Source organism: Sinocyclocheilus rhinocerous, unplaced genomic scaffold, assembly GCF_001515625.1.
Source record: "Sinocyclocheilus rhinocerous isolate Xijiao unplaced genomic scaffold, SAMN03320098_v1.1 scaffold933, whole genome shotgun sequence".
NCBI classification, from domain to species: Eukaryota; Metazoa; Chordata; class Actinopteri; order Cypriniformes; family Cyprinidae; genus Sinocyclocheilus; species Sinocyclocheilus rhinocerous.
The window spans coordinates 540,234-562,510 of record NW_015654506.1 but is presented as its reverse complement, the minus strand read 5'-3'; the positions used below and the strand labels follow the sequence as shown (position 1 = coordinate 562,510).

The 22,277-nt window shown below is 37.0% G+C and overlaps 1 protein-coding gene across 1 annotated transcript in view; it reads right to left on the bottom strand.

The window, feature by feature from the left end:
- The window catches only part of LOC107717379 (neural-cadherin-like), a 122,630-nt gene that overhangs the window by 41,958 nt on the left and 58,395 nt on the right, over positions 1–22,277 (bottom strand). The window contains exons 3-8 of the mRNA XM_016524107.1: positions 18,471–18,696; positions 16,208–16,412; positions 11,788–11,899; positions 6,175–6,424; positions 4,326–4,468; positions 2,272–2,444 (exon numbers count right to left, since the gene is read on the bottom strand). Coding sequence (XP_016379593.1) covers positions 2,272–2,444; positions 4,326–4,468; positions 6,175–6,424; positions 11,788–11,899; positions 16,208–16,412; positions 18,471–18,696 — 1,109 coding nt within the window. The remainder of the gene's footprint in view (positions 1–2,271; positions 2,445–4,325; positions 4,469–6,174; positions 6,425–11,787; positions 11,900–16,207; positions 16,413–18,470; positions 18,697–22,277) is intronic.

Below are 22,277 nucleotides of genomic sequence, written 5' to 3'. Positions count from 1 at the left end.
ACCACCGGCCTGCACGGAAAAGCTCTCCCACCGGAGACCTCCAAGAGACTTTAGATCTCCTTCTGCCAGCTGTCTGCTCTTCCCTCAGCTCTACTTTCACCTGTCTCTTTCTCGCGGAGTTTCATTTTGCACACATTCTTTAATATTTGCTCTCTTTTACTTGCTCATTTTGGGACGAATTCATGAAATAGAGTTTTAGCCAGATGTACAATATCGTCAAACATATTTTCAACACCTTAAAGAACCAATTCAGGTGTCTGGTTCACAGTCTGAGTAAAGGAGGTCATTTAACGGTTATCTGCTGCCATTTAGAAACAAACCTGAAAACTGAGAATTGTGTCATAGAAAATGCATTCAGCAATGATTTATAGTTTTTTTTAGTGAATTAGGTTATAAAATGAGACTGTGTGCAAGTCATCATGTCATCAGTAGACGCAATTCATTGTATATTGCTTTATCTTACAGTATGTTTTTCGATCTCTTATTACTGTATATTAGCTCCCACCCATCATTCTTTACTTTTTGTCTCTAAACACTGCCATTAGTGAGGTGTTCACAGTGTCACTGGTATTAAAAGCCTGAGGCACTTCATGCTAGGCAGATTTAATGAGAATATATTTGAATTCTGTACTCGTATCTAGACCTCTTCTCCTGTACACACTTTTGGTTATGTTTCCTCTCTGTCCGCTGATTTAGTCTTTCAGCTTATAAATCACTCACTAGAAATGGATTTTGACATATAGTTTCAAATCTTTTAACCTCACCTCATCAAATACTGGCTTGTTGTTGTTGATGTCATTGATGCCAACGATGACCTGGGCGGAGCTGCTGAGGGGGAGAGGCCCACCGGCAGCATTGTCATCAGTCGCTGTGACGTTGAGGACATACTGAGGCCCGCGCAGTTTAGGAGGAGGACTACGCCGCAGTTTGATGATGCCTGTAAATAATTCAATAGAATGCTTAAGCTCATCTCATTGTTTCTGTAAAAGACAATTGTGCTTAATTGCATTGAATCTGCACTTAATATAACATTAATTAAATAAAAGACCGGTTAAAGAGAGTACACTTTCATAGTTGGCGCCGACAGCCTAGCGGGCAGTGCGCTGAACATATGACGCCATTGCATTACGGGCATCCCGAGTTCGAATGCCGGCTCGGGGACCTTTCCTGACCCCCCCCTCTCCTCCCCTCCTCCCACTTCGGTTCCTGTCTCCTCTACATTGTCCTATCATAACAAAGGCAAAAAAAAAATAAACGGCAAAAATAAATCTAAAAAAAAAAGAGTGTGTCACAACACATGTAAGTGCACACTTAAGCTCACTATAAAAAATGAACTGTTACTTGTTAACTTTTAAGTACAGTTTAAATCATTGTTTTAATCACCTTTTGTTATACTTTAAAGTACACTTATGTGTGCTGACTAACATACTAAAGCACATGCAAGGTTCTTGATTATAATTTTAACTGTAGTGTGTCAATATCAAATTTAAAATGAATATATTTCAAATGTACTAAATAGCAGCTTCATCATTACAAATAAGTTATTGCAAATATCATAAGAAATGACGGTCACACTTTATTTTAAGGTCTAATTCTCGCCATTAACAAACCGTTAATTACGACTTTTGCCTCAAACTAATTTGCTGCTTACTAATTCTTAATCAGGTAGTTGTTAAATTTAGGTATTGGGCAGGATTAAGGACATAGAATATGGTCATGCAGAATATGTGCTTTATAAGTACTAATAAACAGCCAATATGTTATTAATAGGCATGCTAATAAGCAACTAGTTAATAGTGAGAACTGGTCCCTATACTAAAGTGTTACCTGAAAACTGAGAATTGTGTCATAGAAAATGCATTCAGCAATGATTTATAGTTTTTTTTAGTGAATTAGGTTATAAAATGAGACTGTGTGCAAGTCATCATGTCATCAGTAGACGCAATTCATTGTATATTGCTTTATCTTACAGTATGTTTTTCGATCTCTTATTACTGTATATTAGCTCCCACCCATCATTCTTTACTTTTTGTCTCTAAACACTGCCATTAGTGAGGTGTTCACAGTGTCACTGGTATTAAAAGCCTGAGGCACTTCATGCTAGGCAGATTTAATGAGAATATATTTGAATTCTGTACTCGTATCTAGACCTCTTCTCCTGTACACACTTTTGGTTATGTTTCCTCTCTGTCCGCTGATTTAGTCTTTCAGCTTATAAATCACTCACTAGAAATGGATTTTGACATATAGTTTCAAATCTTTTAACCTCACCTCATCAAATACTGGCTTGTTGTTGTTGATGTCATTGATGCCAACGATGACCTGGGCGGAGCTGCTGAGGGGGAGAGGCCCACCGGCAGCATTGTCATCAGTCGCTGTGACGTTGAGGACATACTGAGGCCCGCGCAGTTTAGGAGGAGGACTACGCCGCAGTTTGATGATGCCTGTAAATAATTCAATAGAATGCTTAAGCTCATCTCATTGTTTCTGTAAAAGACAATTGTGCTTAATTGCATTGAATCTGCACTTAATATAACATTAATTAAATAAAAGACCGGTTAAAGAGAGTACACTTTCATAGTTGGCGCCGACAGCCTAGCGGGCAGTGCGCTGAACATATGACGCCATTGCATTACGGGCATCCCGAGTTCGAATGCCGGCTCGGGGACCTTTCCTGACCCCCCCCTCTCCTCCCCTCCTCCCACTTCGGTTCCTGTCTCCTCTACATTGTCCTATCATAACAAAGGCAAAAAAAAAATAAACGGCAAAAATAAATCTAAAAAAAAAAGAGTGTGTCACAACACATGTAAGTGCACACTTAAGCTCACTATAAAAAATGAACTGTTACTTGTTAACTTTTAAGTACAGTTTAAATCATTGTTTTAATCACCTTTTGTTATACTTTAAAGTACACTTATGTGTGCTGACTAACATACTAAAGCACATGCAAGGTTCTTGATTATAATTTTAACTGTAGTGTGTCAATATCAAATTTAAAATGAATATATTTCAAATGTACTAAATAGCAGCTTCATCATTACAAATAAGTTATTGCAAATATCATAAGAAATGACGGTCACACTTTATTTTAAGGTCTAATTCTCGCCATTAACAAACCGTTAATTACGACTTTTGCCTCAAACTAATTTGCTGCTTACTAATTCTTAATCAGGTAGTTGTTAAATTTAGGTATTGGGCAAGATTAAGGACATAGAATATGGTCATGCAGAATATGTGCTTTATAAGTTCTAATAAACAGCCAATATGTTATTAATAGGCATGCTAATAAGCAACTAGTTAATAGTGAGAACTGGTCCCTATACTAAAGTGTTACCCAAATGACATTAAAGTATTATTTAGTTTATCATAAAAGCTTGTCAGAACATTCAGCAGTACAAAAAAGAATTCTAAAGTTCAACAACTTCATTTATTATAATGTAAATAATAACTAAAATTAAGTACAAATTGAGTGCCCAAAACATTACATTCAGTTCACACTTTGGAAAATTCTGTGTTAAAGTGTATTATTTCCATAATAAGTATGGTGCAAAAGTATACTTTGTTTTTCACAAGGATGTACAACCAAAAAAGTCGCTGTCAGGCCTGTTTATGAATACAAGTGCTTTTTTACCCAAGGTGACAACCTCTTGAATCGAAAACATTAATGTCTGTAAAGAATGACAACTGCTTTTGTGCATCATGCTTAACAACTTTGCAAAATGGGCTTCTAATGGTTGCACATTCACCAAACAACCGAGTAGTAGGGGGTTGTGCGCAAAAAAAAAGTGATGCTGCATCTTTGAAGTGACAACTCCACGCAGCTTTTCTGAGTGCTGAAGCCATGGGCCATCTCTCTGCACTGGCCTGTAATGGGTTGGGTGGTGGAACAGCCGTGCCGAGAGGCTGATAAGACAGGAGAGAGCTTTAGCATACTGCTGTTTTCCAGCTCTCAGGCATAAAATGTGCTGGTAAACAAACGAAAAGCAAACACTGCAGACAATGTAACCTTGAGACTGAAAGCGCAAAGGCAGGCAGGCAGGCATGAAAACAGACAAACATTGCATTCACACACAAGTGCATACACACACAAAAAACAAGAGCTGTAGACCAAAAACAACACAAGGGGTTTGTTTTTTCTACAAATACCACAAACGTGAGTTGAATGATGGATTAAAGACACGTGCTGAGCAGACAGGAAGAGGAAACACATTTTTTGATTGCTTTGGATGTTCTTGTTAAAGACAGCATCCCTGAGGCCTTGTACCGGATGCCTGGACGCTGTTACCAGAGCAGCGAGCTTTGAGTTTGCATCCCACTTGACTCACCCTTCTGGTTGTCCAGCTCAAAATTGCTGTCTTCGTTACCCCCGGTGATGGCATACGTTACACCATCCCCGTCTGGGTCTTTGGCGTGCACAATGGCCACTAGTGTCTCCGGGCCGGCGTCTTCTGAAAGAAAGGTTTTATATCTGCAGAAAGAGGAAGACAGAGATAGATAGACAGACAGATCAGGCTCAGAACATCACAGACCCACCATCTGCTTCCCCTACACGGCCTCTGAAGCGTATCCCAGGGCGCACACAAACAACCACGCGGTCCCTGCACTGAGAAGAACCAGAGCAAATCCTAACATAAACACACACACATACTGCAGCTCTAATGATGATACACCAGCACCAGCTCCTTTATGTGTCTCCCAAACTCCTACCAAGGGAGATGCTGTTCTCAAATAGAGCTCTAAGTGTGTGTGTGTGTAGACGGCTCGCTTGCTTCACTGTGATTGTTGTCTTTCTGCTATATCCGACCAAATGTCTGCCTCTCCTTCTGGCTACATTCAATAAATGCCAGAGCCATATAGCCTGACGCTCAGCTTTCGCAGGACCCTCTGCTTGGATCTGCTCTGATGAAATCCCATTGTGACGAAAAAAGAGTGTAAAACTGTATATTCGTAGGCACTCGAAAGAGATACTAGGAAAAAAAGAGGAGGAGAACAAAATAGAAAACTAAACCTAAAACAGAACAGAAATAAGCAGTGAAATACATGAGTCAAATTAACATTTGTCAACTCAAATTACTACCCTAGTGAAAAATTAAATATACTAAAATGTATTTGAAATACATTTATTTTATGCTAAGTATACTACAAATACATTTACATCTACTTAATAAAAAAACCTTGCAATTGTACCTTTAGTATACTAAACTGGTATACTTAAAGTCTGCTAAATTGGAACAATTGAATAATATAATAATAATTTTGTACTTAATGCACTTTAATTGTGCGGAAATAGTGCTGAAGTTCAACTAAAAATATACTTAAGTATATTTGATTGTGCTAAAGTGGAACTATTGCAAATATACTTCAGATGCACTTTAAATATCTTGAATTTAAAGACCAATATTATTCGACATTGTGCACAATTAGGACTCCAAATAAAGTTTAATTATAATTTTTATATCAGTAAGTCTCGAGCAATATGCCAGTTAATATGTTAATAGATTTGAACTATACTTAGTATGAAATAAGTGTATTTTAAATATATTACTTTTTTTACTAGGGTACTTAATGTCCAGTTATTTATTTTTTATATATTATTTTTACATATATTTATTTTATATTTAATACATACATTATTTTACATTATGTATTTAAGTAATTAGCTGTGAAATAAGTGGGATAATGTACATTCATTGCAAAATAAACCCACATTTTGAAGTAAAGGAATCTTGAAAGGGGTTTATTTTGCATTAACATACATTATTCCATGCATTTAACAACTATTTATACAAAATAATAATAATTATAATAATTAATTTATACATGTTTATATTTTATTTATAATAACAATGTAAATAAATACATAAATAAACTGATTTATTGTGTAAGAAGAAAGAGACTGCGGAGTGATTTGAGAGATCAGTGTTCAATTTAGTTTTTATATGCAAATATAATTTTATTTTTAAATGAAAATCTGCTAAATAAATAAATGTTTCATTCATTATGTGAGAACAAAAAGTGGAGTGATTTGAGAGATCAACGATTAATTATATAGTTGTATGTAGTGATTATATGCAACATTTGATTGCAGAATGTTGTGACCAATCAGAATCAAGTATTCCAGGAAGTTTTGCAATCAAAAGTTAAATCAAAGCAGACTGAAGAAAATAATCATACATAGTTTGTGAAAAGACAGGGGCTTCATCGTTGACGTTGGCCATGCGGATACGGATGGAGGCTGTGCCTGTGCGAGGGGGCGTTCCCTTGTCCACAGCCACCACCGTGCACTCGTACATGTGGTTGGGTCTCTCATAGTCCAGCCTCTGACTGGGGCTCACCACCCCCTGAGATGAGATGTCAAAGTCCACGCTCTGGATGAAGTAGGACAGTTCTGCATTAAGGCCTGTATCACAGTCCCGTGCCAGAACTAGAAAGAGAGAGAGGGACAAAAGAGCCGTGTTAAACATCAGGTCACGTTGACTAAAGGCAACAGCTAGCAATAACACAGCAGTAAATCGTGGCGAAGGCAACCTTGGCAGAGATCTGCTCTGGGTCAGGCACTGAAAACAAATGTCAGTTCTTAATCATCTCTATGCTTTTCTCAGACAGCTGTGTTCTCATTAGGCCTGGAAAGATCTGATATGGGGGTATTCACTATCAATTACAAGCTTTAATGTCACTATGACCAATGCTCGTGTGGTTTTGAGGATGGTTTTGTGTGTGTGTGTGTGTGTAACACTGTGTCCTAACCATGCATGCAAGTTTCCAGTGTCAAGTAATTTGAAGTGACAAATTCAGCCAGAAGATACTTAATGTTTAATTAAATCAAAAGAAGAAAATAAGAAATCACATTGTGCATTTAAAAAAAATCCTTTTTAGGGGTGAATTCAGATTGATTATTTGATATGATATGAATATTGATTGATTGTTTGACTGATTAATACAATATACAATATATTTAATACATATTAAAGTTAAAATATAATGACAAATAAAATATAACTAAACAACTAAAATATAATTATAAAAAGAATAATTACAACAATTTGACACACAACCAAACAGTAGAAGATTTTTTTCATGTTTTTTAATCAAAAGCTTGTTATGCTCACCAAGGCTGGATTTATTTGATCGAAAACATACTGTGAAATATTATTACAATAAAAAATGTTTTCTATTTTTAAATAAATATGTAATGTAATCAACAGGATTTATAATTTTTAAAATATATTAATAGTTCCTTTACATTTTAATAATATTTCACAATAGTACAGTTTTTACTACATTTTTGAAGAGAATTTGTTCAAAAACATAAAAAAAAAATTGTAATTATTACATAAACTTTTGACATTTAATAGTATATATATGCATAAAATAATATAGATTAGAGCCCGACTGATACGGGTTTTTTGGGGGCCGATGCCAATACCGATATTAGGGAGTAAAAAAGGCTGATATCGGTATATCGGCCGATATTCTTTGTGTATATTATAGTACAGTACCAGTCAAAAGTTTGGACACTTTCCCATTCGTGTGTCCAAACTTTTGACTGGTACTATATATAGAATACAGTATATACATAAACAGAATATATATACATAAACACATTTTTTGCAATGATCACTCAAATGTGGTGATCAAACACTTATAATGACGTGACAGAGATACATAATGGAGGCAGGGCATTTAACAATTTAACAATAAACTTTATTCAAAATGAGTCTGACATCAGTGCACTGAACAGTAAAGTTGAAGTTTAATCAACTTTAATTCAATTCAATTCCATTCAAGGTATCGTTTGTTTTTTTTTCGATACCGGTGCCAAATCGATACTTTTAAAACAGTTTCGGTGCCTAAACCGATACTTATTAAAAAATAAATAAATTTTGGAACTGGAATCATGGCGGAATTTCATGTGAAGTCCACTTCGCAGGGCACTTATGGTTGAATAAGACAATGCTTGAATGCTGCTGCCTGAACAAGAGACCTCCTTACTGAAGTGAAAGTGTTGGCTGGTGTCACTATCTTGCGAACGCGGCGGCAGATTCTCCACCAAATTCGGGGGATCCCTTCAGCTCGAGGAGCCCTCTCGAACGCCACCCTCCGTGCGTCGGTAGCCCCCCGGGATCGCCAGATCAGTCGGCGCCAGACCGAAGTTTCAATGGTATTCCATACACTTAAGCTTTAAAGCGTTTCATCCAGTTCGCCAGTAGCAAACAATGGAGCGCACTCTGCTGGACAAACTACGTAATTACACCATTTACAAACATTTTATCTGCGTTTTATGTTTTGTAAAAAAAATTTCATATCGGTGGCATATTCGCCGATACGATATATCTGCGACAGGCTCATATCGGACGATAAAATCGGCAAAACGATATATTGGTCGGGCTCTAATACAGATACAAAACTCAGAAAACTCTTAATATCATATTTGATTTCAGAGTTTTGTGATATTTATGCAGTTAGAACACAGTATAACACTAAAAAGCTTGTTTGAAGTTGTTGGACTTCTTGTGCTAAGTGCTTTTTAAATTACGTACGGTGTCATATTAATAGAGCCAATATTAATTAAAACTATGTAGCGGAGGCCAATTCTATATTTGATCAATTTAAGTGCCCATCTGTCATCTGTCGGCGAAAAACTGCTGTTGACTGAAGCAGATCAAAAGTAAAAGTGGAGGAAGGCTTTGCTGTCATTAGGCCCACAGCCAAAGTCAGGGTCCTGTATCATTATACTGTAGGCAAGCTGTCATCACACCCAGCCAGCCAGCACACTCATTTACTACAGCCACATGACGGCCCTCTAATCTCCAAGGCAAATAGCTAGCGCCCACAGATGTAGCGTGGTTCAGCAGAAACCCTCTTTCTCTGGCGGTTAAGCTGAGGACTTGTTGCGGCTGTAGGAAGCAGGTGGGTAAGGGTGGGTGTCAGCGCCCCGCACGCGTATAAACAAGTTTTGGAGCGGCCGTGAATGCATGTGAAGTCATACAGCCAGGATTCAAACAGAAGGTTCATTAAAAATACAAGCCTTAATACACCGTCTCTTTGGGCTACCTATTACCATATTTAATGCATGCGAACGAGAGACCAGGGCTAAATTAAACATACCAGTTAGGCAGCTTGGGAGAGAGAGAGAGAGAGAGAGAGAAAGGCTGGTAGGAAGGTGGGCTAAGGTTGGGCGAGTTTTAAGTGCGTTGCTTCGCCGTGCGCTAAATCCTCTCCGAGAAGTTTTCCGTGCGATAATTGGAGCGCGTTCTGCACTTCTCTTCCTGCTAGGCCCTATTAAAAGCCGGCACCCAATTTACAGTCTAATCCCGTTTTAGGGTAAACAACAATAATAATCTTCTCTCCCTTCTGCCAGGCTTTGCACAGTTGACGATTGCGCCGTGTTTTTCTCTTTTTTTCCCGCTCACAACAGAACACATTTGATAAGCAAATAACAGCCCCAGCTGGTGTTTGTGTGAACCTGCTGCTTTTACATGTTGTGAGCAAGAGAAAGAGAGCGAGGGAGACGAAACGAGAAGAGAAAGAAGACACAGAGACAGAAAATAAAGTTGTTTTGCATACTGCACTAAAACAGAGAGCCAACTGGAATCAGAGGCAGGAACCATTCTGTTTGCATATGGCGAACAGTGCGTGTTTTCATTGGGTGCAGCGAAATGTAAACATATATTTTTGAATGTAGTTGGCATTCTAAATTTGTGCATCTGCCTCACAAAGCGTGCGGTCTGCCAGGTCTGACTCGCTTCTGTTCCTTGTTGCTTTGCTTTTCTCTCTTTTCTGCTTCTTTTCATCAGTGTCATAGGTTTGTGCACAACAAAGTCTAAATGAAGAATAGTTAATCACTGAGAATTCTGCGGAGAAGGTGAGGGGCTCTTTGAAATGGAGCTTTTCGATCTCTGATGAGCGCTGGATGAGAAGAATTTCCTGGCCGCTGAGCACAAAGCTCATTAGCTTCTGTTCGATAGTAAGATAACTATTAGATTGGAAATTGTTAATACAACTGGATTAGAGATAAAAAAGACACATGCATGTATGTGCTCACACATACAGTCGAACATATACAGATCATGGCCAGTTTTACTGACCAAGACTTTTGTGCATAAATTTTAGTATTTTTTAAATGTTATTTCACATATAGTAATGTTGTGGGTTTTCAGTGGTTTTTAAGCATGTTGCTATGTGGTTGCAAGGCTGCCCAGGTAAAAAGAGCCCACCCACAAGTCTGTCTGATATTCTGGTCTCTAGATATAGCTCCTTCAGTGGAAGTCTATGAGATTTGTACTAGAAATGCACAACATGTTCCCATATGGTACCATAACAGTTATTCTTCAATATTAGATATTTTTGTAATTTATCAGTATCAGTTAATACTGGATATATATTAGTATTAGATATTTAATAGATGTTAAGAGTACCTTTGCCATCATAAAACACTTAAAGTTAGTCTTAGGGGAAAAAAAAAAAATTAAAACAGTTAAATACAATCTTTAGCATATGCCAAAATTAATATTAATTTATGCAACTGAATATTGTCATATTGTCAGCCCTTTATTGGTTACTGGCCATAACATGAAAACAATTCACAGAATTTTAGCTTTGCACACTTTTTTTCTGATCAGTGCATACCTAATTTTTAGACTGTTTTATATAACCTAGCAGCACACCTCTCTTTGACAAAATTTGAGGTATCATTCAAGAAAAAAAAATGGTAATGGCTGAGTTACTAAAATATAAAGCGAAAGTTCACCCAAAAATTTAAATTCTGTCTAAGCCTAAATTAAATCTGTTCATCTCTTCACAAGACTTTAATTAAACTGCTCAATTCAACTTTTTGACCTTTTAAGGTTCTTCTAAATTTTGGTTACCAGCATTGTTAATGGAAGTACAGAAACCTCTCAGGTTTCATTAAAAATATCTTATTTTGTGTTTTGAAGATTAACCAAAGTCTCATGGATTTGGTTGGATATGAAGGCAAGTAAATCATGACAGATTTGGATAACTATCCCTTTAATAATGAGGGTTATAGGTTTGTTCAAATCCCAAATGCTAATTATGAGCAATACTAATAGTAATGCCTGCCTTAGCAAGCACCACTAATTAGGGCTTATGAATATTTATTCAAATAACTAATGCACTCAAACCTCTTTCTGAAACGCAACACGACATCTCATTCATGTTTTTTTAAGCCTCTAAAACACCTTCAATTACAGTGATAAGATCGCAGATGGGGCCAGCACAGAGAGATAAACAGGTCCCATCCCATTAACGCTTGTGTTTTAGAGGAGGAGGAGGTCAGGCATGCCTCTTCTTCAGAGCTGTCTTTCTCTATCAGACACAATTATATGAAGAACATGGAGGGGGTCGTAAGCCCCCCACCCGGCCACAGCGGAGATCTCTCCTCTATTGCTGGGTCACAGTCGCCGACCTGTGGTTATAGAGCCCACAACGTCAGCAAAGACACAAAATGGAGGGTTGATGGTCTGACTAGTTTGACAGAGCTAGTCGGGAGGATGAGAGATTGGAGAGGAGAGGAAGACGGGGGCAGAAAAGTTTCTCTGCCTGGGAGCCACTGAGCTGGCTTTGATTACAACCCATTTACCACCCAGAAAGCACTGCCATAATGAATTATTTCATAATTACAGGACTGAGTTGAAGAGACACTCGCCCCCGCAGAGCAAGCGGCAACAGCACCTGCCTCAAGAGCGGGACTGCCGGGGGAAAAACACGGACAGAGAGAAAGAAAGTGAGACGGACACAGAGACAAATCGAGAAACAGACACTCACCCTGCAGTAAGGATGTGCCAGTAGGGGTGGTCTCAGGGACGTTGTCTCGACTGTAAATGGAGTGCATAAATTCTGGTGTGCAATCATTCTCATCTGTGATGTGAACCACCACCTGCATAAGTAAGAGAAAGAGACAGAGAAAGGAACATAACTATGTGGACAAGTATGGAAACCTGAATGGTTTTTCCCAAATAAATCTCCTTACAAATACTCAAATAGCTTCATCACTCCATAGTGAATCTTTAAAGGTCTTTAAAGAATCAAAATCACTAGACAACAGTAGTAATAGAGTTCACTGACAGGTGAGTGCAGAAACATTAGCCATCAATTCAATTTCGTCTTCTCTATTTACGACTAATTATAAGAACATTAATGGGTAATTAAAAATGCTTTCCACAATGTTGACAGATAAAAGATACTAAATATATTTAAAATAAGGTCAAACCAAAAATTATTCAGACGCCAGATATAATTTTTTGATATATGTTTACTAGTGGGTGCAGGACACTATACGTAGTTCATTTATGTAAGTGAGGATAGCAAAATAAAGTAAACTGGGACATATTATACCCAAAAATTCTTCATACAGTGGACTACCAGTAAAATTTGGGACCAAAAATTATTCAGACACTTTGACCTGACCATGTTTTGCTTAAGTGTTTTTTTCTTTTATTGCTAATGTGACCTTTTTACACCACAGACTGAACAAAATTAAGAATTACTTGGTAATTGGTTGACCTAAATTGGTATTATCTAATTGTGTACTTAAATTTAACAGCTGACAGCTATTCAACCTAATTCATTAGATACATTTTTATCAAAGTTATCTGACACTATCAAGATGAATTTGTTCTGACTTAACTCTGAGTTCTTGTCATGTTTTATTACCATTTTCTAAACTATAGCGAATAAACTGTGATAATGTAGGAAATGTTGAAGGTGTCGGAATAAAATTTGGTTTGACTGTATATTATCTGTTTGATTGTGTTAAATGTCCTCAATATACTATAGGAGTATTTAAAAAAGGACGCTAAAAGGCATTAGAAGTGAAGACAAGGAGAGTAAAATGGGAGTTTTAAAGTGACCAGTGAATATAGATGAGAGAGATGAAGTGTGGACACATTTACCACTGTTCTGCAAAATTTTGTGTACGAATTTACGTTTTTCACATGAATTTGCTGCACAGACCAACAGTTTGAAAGTGACTTCTGGGTGAACGGTGCTTCATGCATTACTACGCCATTTCCAGTGAAATTTCACATAAATGTATTTTCTTGCCACAGAACTTCTTGTGATGCTGCATTCAAAATGCCAATCAGAACAATACTGAGATTAACACCGAACAAGACAGAACATTTGCAAACCAGCTCATCAGAATGATGTTTAATGATTTATCACACAACCTCTGTGCACATATTCTCCATACTGACCTTCAAGGCAAATTTTGGCTGCATATTGATTACAAACATGCCAATATTTACAACATTGTTAGAGTAAGTGAGCTACAAACAATTATTACTCATCACCTGACTGATTGGGTTGACATTTTCTTTCTGTTTTTATCTATTTTATTCTTAAAATTCAGTAAATGACAGACAATTTAAGAAAAAAAAAATATGAAAACGTTCTTTGGTCATCCAGCTTCTTGGAAAGATGGCTGACCTCAATATTTGCACAGAAGGTAATCTGTAAAACAGGGTCTAAAACCCTGTATGAGCATGGACACATTTAGTGTCCTGAGTCACTCGGCTTTCTGGAGGCTTTCGGTTAAGAAAGAAGGCATAAGAGAGAGGAATAACATTAAAAGAAGAGGCCGAAGCAGAATAGACCAGCTGCGGCAGAAGCCACTAAATGCAAATGGCTCAACCACCCCACAAACACACACAGAAACCCCAGTCAAACTCAGTGTGTAGACTTTAATGTAGCAGATCTCAGCTGAAGCTCAGATGATAGCTTATGGAAGGGCTGTATCTACATTCAGGCTTCTCTCTGTGCAGTGATTTGTGAGCATTCAGACAGAATACTGGCGCAGGATTTGACTTTGACCGAACAGAGGCAGAGGGAAAGCAGGGTACGTGTTCTCAGTAGGAGCGTTAGTCATGGTGAGGGTGAGTCCCGCAGAACTGCTTATCTCAGAGGAACAGCACTGCCAAGAGGGAAAAGTTCCTTACACGTAACACACACGGCACTGTAGCTGACCATACAGCTCTGAAACCGTCAGGCCAGAGCCTTAAAACCCATGTAGCTCTGCATTACGGGTTTCTTTTTCTCTTCAGTTGTCCCTCAGGAATCTGCTCAAAGGAGGAGAATGTTCTGTGTTTGTTTCATAGCTGCTGGAAGTTGAATATGGCAGTAATGAGTCTGATGTCTGCTGCTGGAGGAGAATCACTGCTAATAACAACAACAACAACAGGGGTCTAAAAGAGATGAAGAGTCTTAATGTAGAACTTCATCTTTATGAAATCATTTTTCACATGCTAAGAGGACAGATGCTTATTCTTCGCTCATTTTTTCTTTGCTTGTTTTTTTCTAGTCTCCTCCCCTCGTCTCTTATTTTCTCTTCTCTGCTTCTTATTTTGTTTCATCTCATCCCATCTAGTTTCTTTTCCTCTCATTTTCTTGTTTAGTCTCTTCTCTTCTCCTGTTGTTGTTGACTCTCTGGTTTTGCCTTGTCTCTTTTATTCTCACCTTGCCTTGACTCTTCTTGTCTCCTCTCATCTCATTTGGTCTCATTTCTTCACGTTTTATCTAATATCATTTTGTCTCTTCTAGTCTCATCTCTTATCTTCTCTTCTACACTCATTTTGTCCCATTTCCTCTTTTCTAGTCTCATGACCTGTCCTTTTATCTTGTCTTTCTTCGGTCTCGTCTTTTTTTCTTTTGACCTTTTCTAGTCTCTTTTCTTGCTGCCTCATGAACACATTTAGTCTCTTCTCATCTCATCTCATTTAATTTTCTCGTCTTATCCCTTTTGTCTCATTTAATTTTTTAGTCTCTTCTCTTCTAGTTTCGCCTGGTCTCTTTTCTTCTCACCTTCTCACTTGCCTTGTTTAGTCTCTTATTGTCTCCTCTCATCTCATTTTTTACTAATTTCTTCACTTTTCATCTAATATAATTTTGTTTCTTCTATCCTCATCACTTATCTTTTCTTCTACTCTTATTTTGTTCCTTTTCATCTTTTCTAGTCTATTGTATTGTCATCTCTTCTCATGACCTGTCCTTTTATCTTGTCTCTTCTGGTCTCTTCTTGTCTCATTTGACCTTTTCTAGCCTCTTTTCCTGCTGTCTCATCAACACATTTATTCTCTTCTTGTCTCATCTCATTAAATTTTCTTGTCTTATCTTGTCTCCTCTCTTTCATGTCTCACCTTGTCTTTTTTCGTCTCATATTGTCTTATAATTTCTTGTTTCATTTAATCTTTTCTGGTCTCTTCTGTTTTGTTTTGTCTCAACTGATCTCCTCTCTTGTTGCATCTCATCTCTTTTTCTTTTCTAGTCTCGTCTCATCAGGATTGTTTGTCTAATCTCTTCTCTGTTCATTTAGTCTTGTCCAGTCTAGTCTCTTCTGGCCTTGTTTCTTATCTTCTCCTCTTCTCTCATTTTGTTTCGTCTCATCTCTGTTCCTACAGCCTGTCCTACTCATGAAGTCATCTTCACAGATGGTGTAATCATTTGGCAGGGGGCAGTGACTCCGACAATTATCTAAAATGTGCGAGTATGTGTGTGTGTGTGTGTGTGTTTGTGTGTGACTGGTGCTGGCTCAAACACAGTTACACATCATTGTGTCTCAGCCAAGTCCATCAAGAGGACTCAATTAATGTGGAGGAACTTCTGCCAAACAAAGAAGATCAACACGGAACAACAACAGTGTGAGCAACAGGCACACACAAATGGATACATTTGCAGCCTTTAATAACAACAACAACAACACAATGGGTAAAATACATCACACATCTCTCATATTTCTTTGCCTTTGTCGCTTCACTTGATCTTACACATAAAGACACATACACCGCTAAGCCTCATAAGTGGTAACAGCCACAGCTGTGGCGTGTTTGATGGCCTCAGTGCCACACACAATCTCTCATTAGTGCTTTTCTGCTGATATGTGTTTGTTTCTGTTTGTGCTTGCGTATGCCTTCATGCATATCAAAGCATATGCATCTTTCACTTCAAAAAGTACCAGATGTGTCATGATGTGAAGAATGACTGACAGCCCCACATACAGCATCTTAATGTCAGGCCTAAGCCAGTTTATCTCATTAAGTATGTGAGAGAAAACAATATATAAGTGGGAAACCAGAACCAACAAAACAACAAGTAAGTTATGTACTTCTGTTCTAACTGTACTTTTAGGGATAAAAATGGTTGAAGACCAAGGGAAGAAGCCGTTTAGATAGCTAGGTAAATGTGCGCTTACCTCTGCCATGTTGCTCAGTCCTGTATCTGGTTCTGAAGCTCTGACTTGCAGGTGATGGAGATGTTGTCCACTCTCAAAGTCCACAGTGCGTGTCAGGCTGAGTGCACCACTCTCCTGGTTTATGCTGAACAGGTTGCTTGGGTTCACCAGCAGCATATAAGACAGAGTCTTCCTCTGGAAAGAGATAGCCTGGACCAGAGCCACCCTACAGACACACAAAGGAAATAGAATCAGTGCACAGGCCAGCATATCATTTATACACTATGTATCCTATTGGAGGATGGAAACTACAGCTATGTTCCAAAATTTTGTGAGCTACCTACCGAGACAGTATTTAATAATATAAAAAAAGCATTGTGTGTACTATGTACAATACCATTTAAAATGCTGGGGTTAGTAAGAATTTTTTATGTTTTTGAAAATAATCTCAAAAACAATTATTTAATATTCTGAAATATTATTATAGTTTAAAATATTATTATTATAAAAATGTCTATTATGATAAATTTTAAAATGCAATTTATTCCTGTGATGGCAAAACTGAATTTTCAGCAGCCAGACTTCATTGTGTCTCATCATGATCCTTCAGAAATCGTTATGAAATCACTGATATGCTGATTTGGAGCTAAAAAAAATATTTATTAATATTATAAATTTCAAAAACAGTCATGCTGGTTAATATGTTTGTGGAAACCATGATACATTTTTTTCAGAATTCTTTGATGAACAGAAAGATCAAAAGAACAGCATTTATTTGACATAAAAATCTTTTGTAACATTATAAACATCTTTACCATCACTTTCGATCAGTTTAAAGCATCCTTGCTGAATAAAAGTATTCATTTCTTTAAAAAAGAGCTCGAATACAACAACCCTCTACGGGTACCTTGGCAACTGAATCGCCATTGGCTAGTCAATTTTTTTGTTTACTCGCCAGACTGGGATCACATCAATTCTGCATGTTATGTAAGACTCTCTCTCTCTCTCACTTTGCGTGTGTGAGAGAAAGCGTCAGCGAGTCGTGCGCCTTCACACTAGAGTTTAAGTTACGCCAAATACACAAACACAGGTGCGCTGCGCATCCATTGAGATGAAATGATAAATAGCACAGATCGCTTGACGGAGAGTGAAACTCTGAAGTGCTCAGTCAGAGTGTTTGGAGAGTGAAAATATATCTGTGCTAATCTCTGCCTCTATACTCAGCCTCCAACTCGCACACTGGCGAGTAAAATCTAAGAATTTATTAGCCATTGGCTAATATTATACATCATTTAGTCGCCCAGAGTGAAGATTTAGTCGCATATGCGAGTGATTTACTCGCAATGTAGAGGGTTGTACAAGCTAACATTAAACTAATGTTTTTAATTTAAGTCTGCTTCGCACGAGAAGTATTGCAGATGTTGCACTGATGTGAAGATTAGCCATTTATGAATTTTCGTATCAGTTAAAATGCTCCCTGAAAACCATTCGCACTTGACCCTGCAGAACATAAATTTTTAGCAGCAAGAAAACTTACAAAATACAAAATATTTTCAAAAGCAATGGCCAGTTTTGCCAATAAGTCACCAAATAAAGTGCCCATTAGTGGCCAAAATACAGTGACCTCTCAACCTCCTGACATACAAATGCTGTCAGTGTAAACGAAGCTTTAGAATGCATCTGCTTTTGTAGGCAGCAAGGCAACTTACAAGATTTTAGAAGAGGGCTAATGTCTCCACAGTTACAAATGGGAAATAATGAATGTCTGAAATATCTTGGTTGTTCTTTGTGGCTCGCGTCCCCTGTCATCTCCCCCTTCCACACTCTTTAACTTTAATATGTGTCTCTATTCCTCTCTTTTTAATATGTCTCTCTTTCCATGATTAGCTGTCCTCTCCTCCTTCACACAGATTATTATGCTCAGTTCTGTGCCAGTGCCCGAAGGGGGAAGTTCAGACACTGCTCTTCATGTTTATCCAGAAGTTTCTTTTAATAAATATTTGAATTTGAACACGCTTTCAAATTCAGAGCCTGGGGACAAAATGATTCATCTGTGTTCCCCCCTCTCTGCCACAACCCCCTCTATTCACTCCGTCCCCCACCTCTCAACCTCCGCTATCCCTCCGGGCGAATTGTTTCATGCAACAGATGACACATAAAGCTTTGGAGTTGGCCATGTTCACACAATCCTTCTCTTACCCTCTAATGAGCAGCAAATTCTGAATCTTTTTTACATGTAGACGCACACAAACACGCCCACTAACACACAGCTTCCTGTACTCACGCTTGGCCCACCCCAGTGCTCTCTGGGATGTAGATCGTGTAGGTGGTGTTGGTGAACTGAGGGGGCCGGAAGCCGGCCAGTATGAACACAGAGGCGTGCGGACCCCTCCTGCCCTGCGAGTCCACGGCCTGGACGGTCAGTGTGTACTCCTTACTGGGGGTCAGAGGTCGCCCTGTGGTCTTTACTTCTCCTGTTGCTCGGCCCACTTCAAATGAATCTTCTCCACCTGTCACAAAATACACACCCATTTAATGTAGCAAATAAAATCAAATGAAATAAAATAAAATCTAAGGGCGATATTTATCATTTTATCCATAGGTTTCTATTATTTTATTTTGTAATCTATATTTTTATGATTTATTATTTTAAGTTATATTTATAAATGATATTGTGATCAGTGTTGTTACTGTTAACTAAAACTAAAGCCAAAACCAAGATTACTAAAAATACTTTTCAGTGTTTGAAATTAAGCTAAAATAAAAAAAGAAAAGTAAAAAAGAAAAGAAAATTTAATTAAATAAAATACAATTCGAAGGCCAATATTGTAAAAAAAAAAAAAAAAAAACTATTTAATATGAATATTTCTATATATGAATATTTCTGTAATTTTATTTTGTAATCTGTATTTTTATGATGAATTATTTTCCACATTTTTGGCATTAGAAAATGAAAAATAAATAAATTAAATAAAAATAAATAAAATATTAGATAAAAGTGTAAACTCAAACTTGAAAAATGTTGTACTAACCGAAATAAATTAAGTTGTAGTACTAAATGTAACAATTAAAACTTGAATTAAAATGTAACTGAAAATATAAAAGTAAAACCTAATTCAAGATATGAATATATACATTAATAGTAAAAAAAAAAAAAAAACTAAATTAATGGTAGTAGTAGTATATATTTATTTAATGCCATGTCAGCATCTTAGGCTATTTTCATGGCAAAAACTATTTTAAAAATACAAGTATAACAAATACAATAAAACCCAGTAAACAAACAAACACAAGTTATATTACACAAAATATTTACATTAACATATGATAAAAAAATCTAAAACTTTTTCTGGCAAAATAATATTAAATAACTCTTTAAGTGAGTTCACTCCATAAAAGAGTTTAGACTGATTATGGTAATCAGAAACTAACATATTTTCATTTTTCGAAAAAATTTAAATATTTAATTCAGTATATTAAGACACAAATTATAGTATTGTATAGTAGAAACAACCTAAACTTTAAAAATGATGACTTGTGGCATGTAACCAATTTGAAACATTGCCTAAAAACTGTGATGTGGCACTTGTTTATAATCACATATTAAAAGAGCAACTCTTGTAAAGTTCCACTCAAAGTGCAAGAGCATTACAAAGACAAAGTCACAAAAGCCTTGGAGTCTTTTTACACACATTAGGAGTGAGGGGCCCTTCTGCCAGCTGTGGTTCAGTGCATCTGCGTGTGTGTGAGGAGCAATATGCTCCCCTCCGTTCCTCCTTCAGGACAATAGTAAGACAAGAGCTCATTTTAACTGCTGTCCCCTTGAGCATGTCATTATTTGGGAGCAGAGGAAGAGGAGGTGGATGAAGAACACAGCTGCTGAGGCGGAGCAGATCTCCCAGCTGTAACCGCTCCGCCTTGCCCTTTCTGCAGCTGCTCGAATGATCATCTGCCACAAGCAGAGGTTCTGATCCAGAATCACGCTTGATTCTGTCCTTACAAGCTCTCTTCAAATAATTAAAAAGTTGCTGTTAATGGTGTGAAATGAATGATCTATTCCTATTATGTGTATTTTGCAGCTTATTCTAACTAAGAATTGCACACTTAGACAGGAAAACTCCAATTACTGTTTGGTGTTTTGTTTAGGGACGGGCAGCTCTAAGAACAAAACTGAAAATTCAGGTACACATTTACATGCTACTAAACAAATAGAAAAAATTTGATGATTTGACAACAATGATATCAATGTTATATTTGCACACATATACATTCGAAACTTTGGGGCCGAGATTTTTTAATGTCTCTATCTCTTATGCTCAAAAAGGCTGCATTTAATTGATGTAAAATACAGTAAAAACAGTAATATCGTGAAATATTATTACAATTTAAAATAGCTGCTTTACATTTTAATATATTTAAAAATATAATTTATTCTTGTGATGTCAAAACTGAGTTTTCAGTCTCCAGCAGCACAAGATCCTTCAGAAAACATTCTATAATATGCTGATTTGGTGTTCAAAAACATTTCTTCTTTTTATTAACATTGAAAACAGTTGCGCTGATTAATTTAATATTTTTGTGAAAACTGTGATACTGTACGTTTCTTTTTTTCAGGATTCTTTGATAAATATAAAGTTTAAAAGAACAGCATTTGTTTGAATCAGAAATCTTTTGTAAAATTATATTATGCCTTTAATGTCACTTTTAAACAATGTGATGCAATAAAATATTTTTCCTGCATTCATCTTGCATTTATTTGCTTAATGTATTATGATTTGTGTGTTGTATCTATTTTACCAACTATATCTGTCTGCACTACAAAGATGGTAGATTAGTCACGTCTAAAGGATGTTGTAAGGCAAAACATACAGTAGAGAGCCTGCAGCCCTTTAGCTGTGAAAATATTCATAATATAACATGGCCTTGATTTTGTTAAGGACAATTTTTATTAAAATATTAAGCAAATTCATTAAGTGCCACTGTGCAACATAACATAGCTGGAATGCCAAACTGACCAATTAGCATCCAGGACCAGAACTGTCAGTTTTTTTAATTTCGGTCTTATTTCTACAGAATCAAGGTCTAAAATCTATGCTTACCTGAAACATTAACCCTTTTGTCCTACAGGGACTAGTAATTTATTCTGTCAGCGCAAATTTGGTAAAACTGACAATGAACGACATTCAACTAAAAGACAGATCAAAAACTTGGAGGAAGAGCGCTATAGGCAACGGCACCGAAAGACAGAGTTTATAAACAGCAGAGTGTAATACCACCAGAGACAGAATATTTACAGCAGAGTCTAAATCCTTATGGACAAGAGAAGTAATTTAGTAATGTCACAACATATCAGATGATGAATGACTAGCCATTATGAGAGGTTATGATGTTTCTGAAGATGTCCTGGAGGTACAATAAAACCAGTGCGGCACACCTGTCCCAACGTACACATACACTCACACATATATACGTGCACATCAGAGTTGTATGCTTAAATCACATTTAGTCCGTTTGCTTCTGACTAATTAGACTGAATTCTAAGCATGCCTCAGATTCATTTAACCTTTGTTGTTCTCTGTGCACTAAATGAAATCACTTAACCACGAGTGAATAACTATGGAAACGGCATGGATTACATTAGTGACTTTATGCTTTATGCTATTTCTATTACAGTGTTAACCAACTGGCTCATTAAAAAGACACGTCATTGCCATTGTTTCAAAATAAAAGTGTGTCTATGGTACGAAAACAAAACTAAAATATCCTGGCAGTCTTTGAATTTCTCTCAAACCTGAGCTAAATGCTCCAGCTAATCCTTTCTGTTTCAAGGGATTAAAATTATTGGTCATGTAATGTATGTCTGCATGTAAGACATCAGTTTAATTCCTTTTCCATCTAAAGTGGGCCAGCGTTCTGGCAGAATGACTGTATTGAAGGCAGTGGTGTATAAAGTACCTGAAAGCCATACTCAAGTAAAAGTACAGATATCTTACCAGAAAATGACTTTGGTAGAAGTTAAAGTTACCGTTTAGAATATTACTTGAGTAAAAGTCTTAAAGTATGTGATATTTATTGTACTTAAGTACAAAAA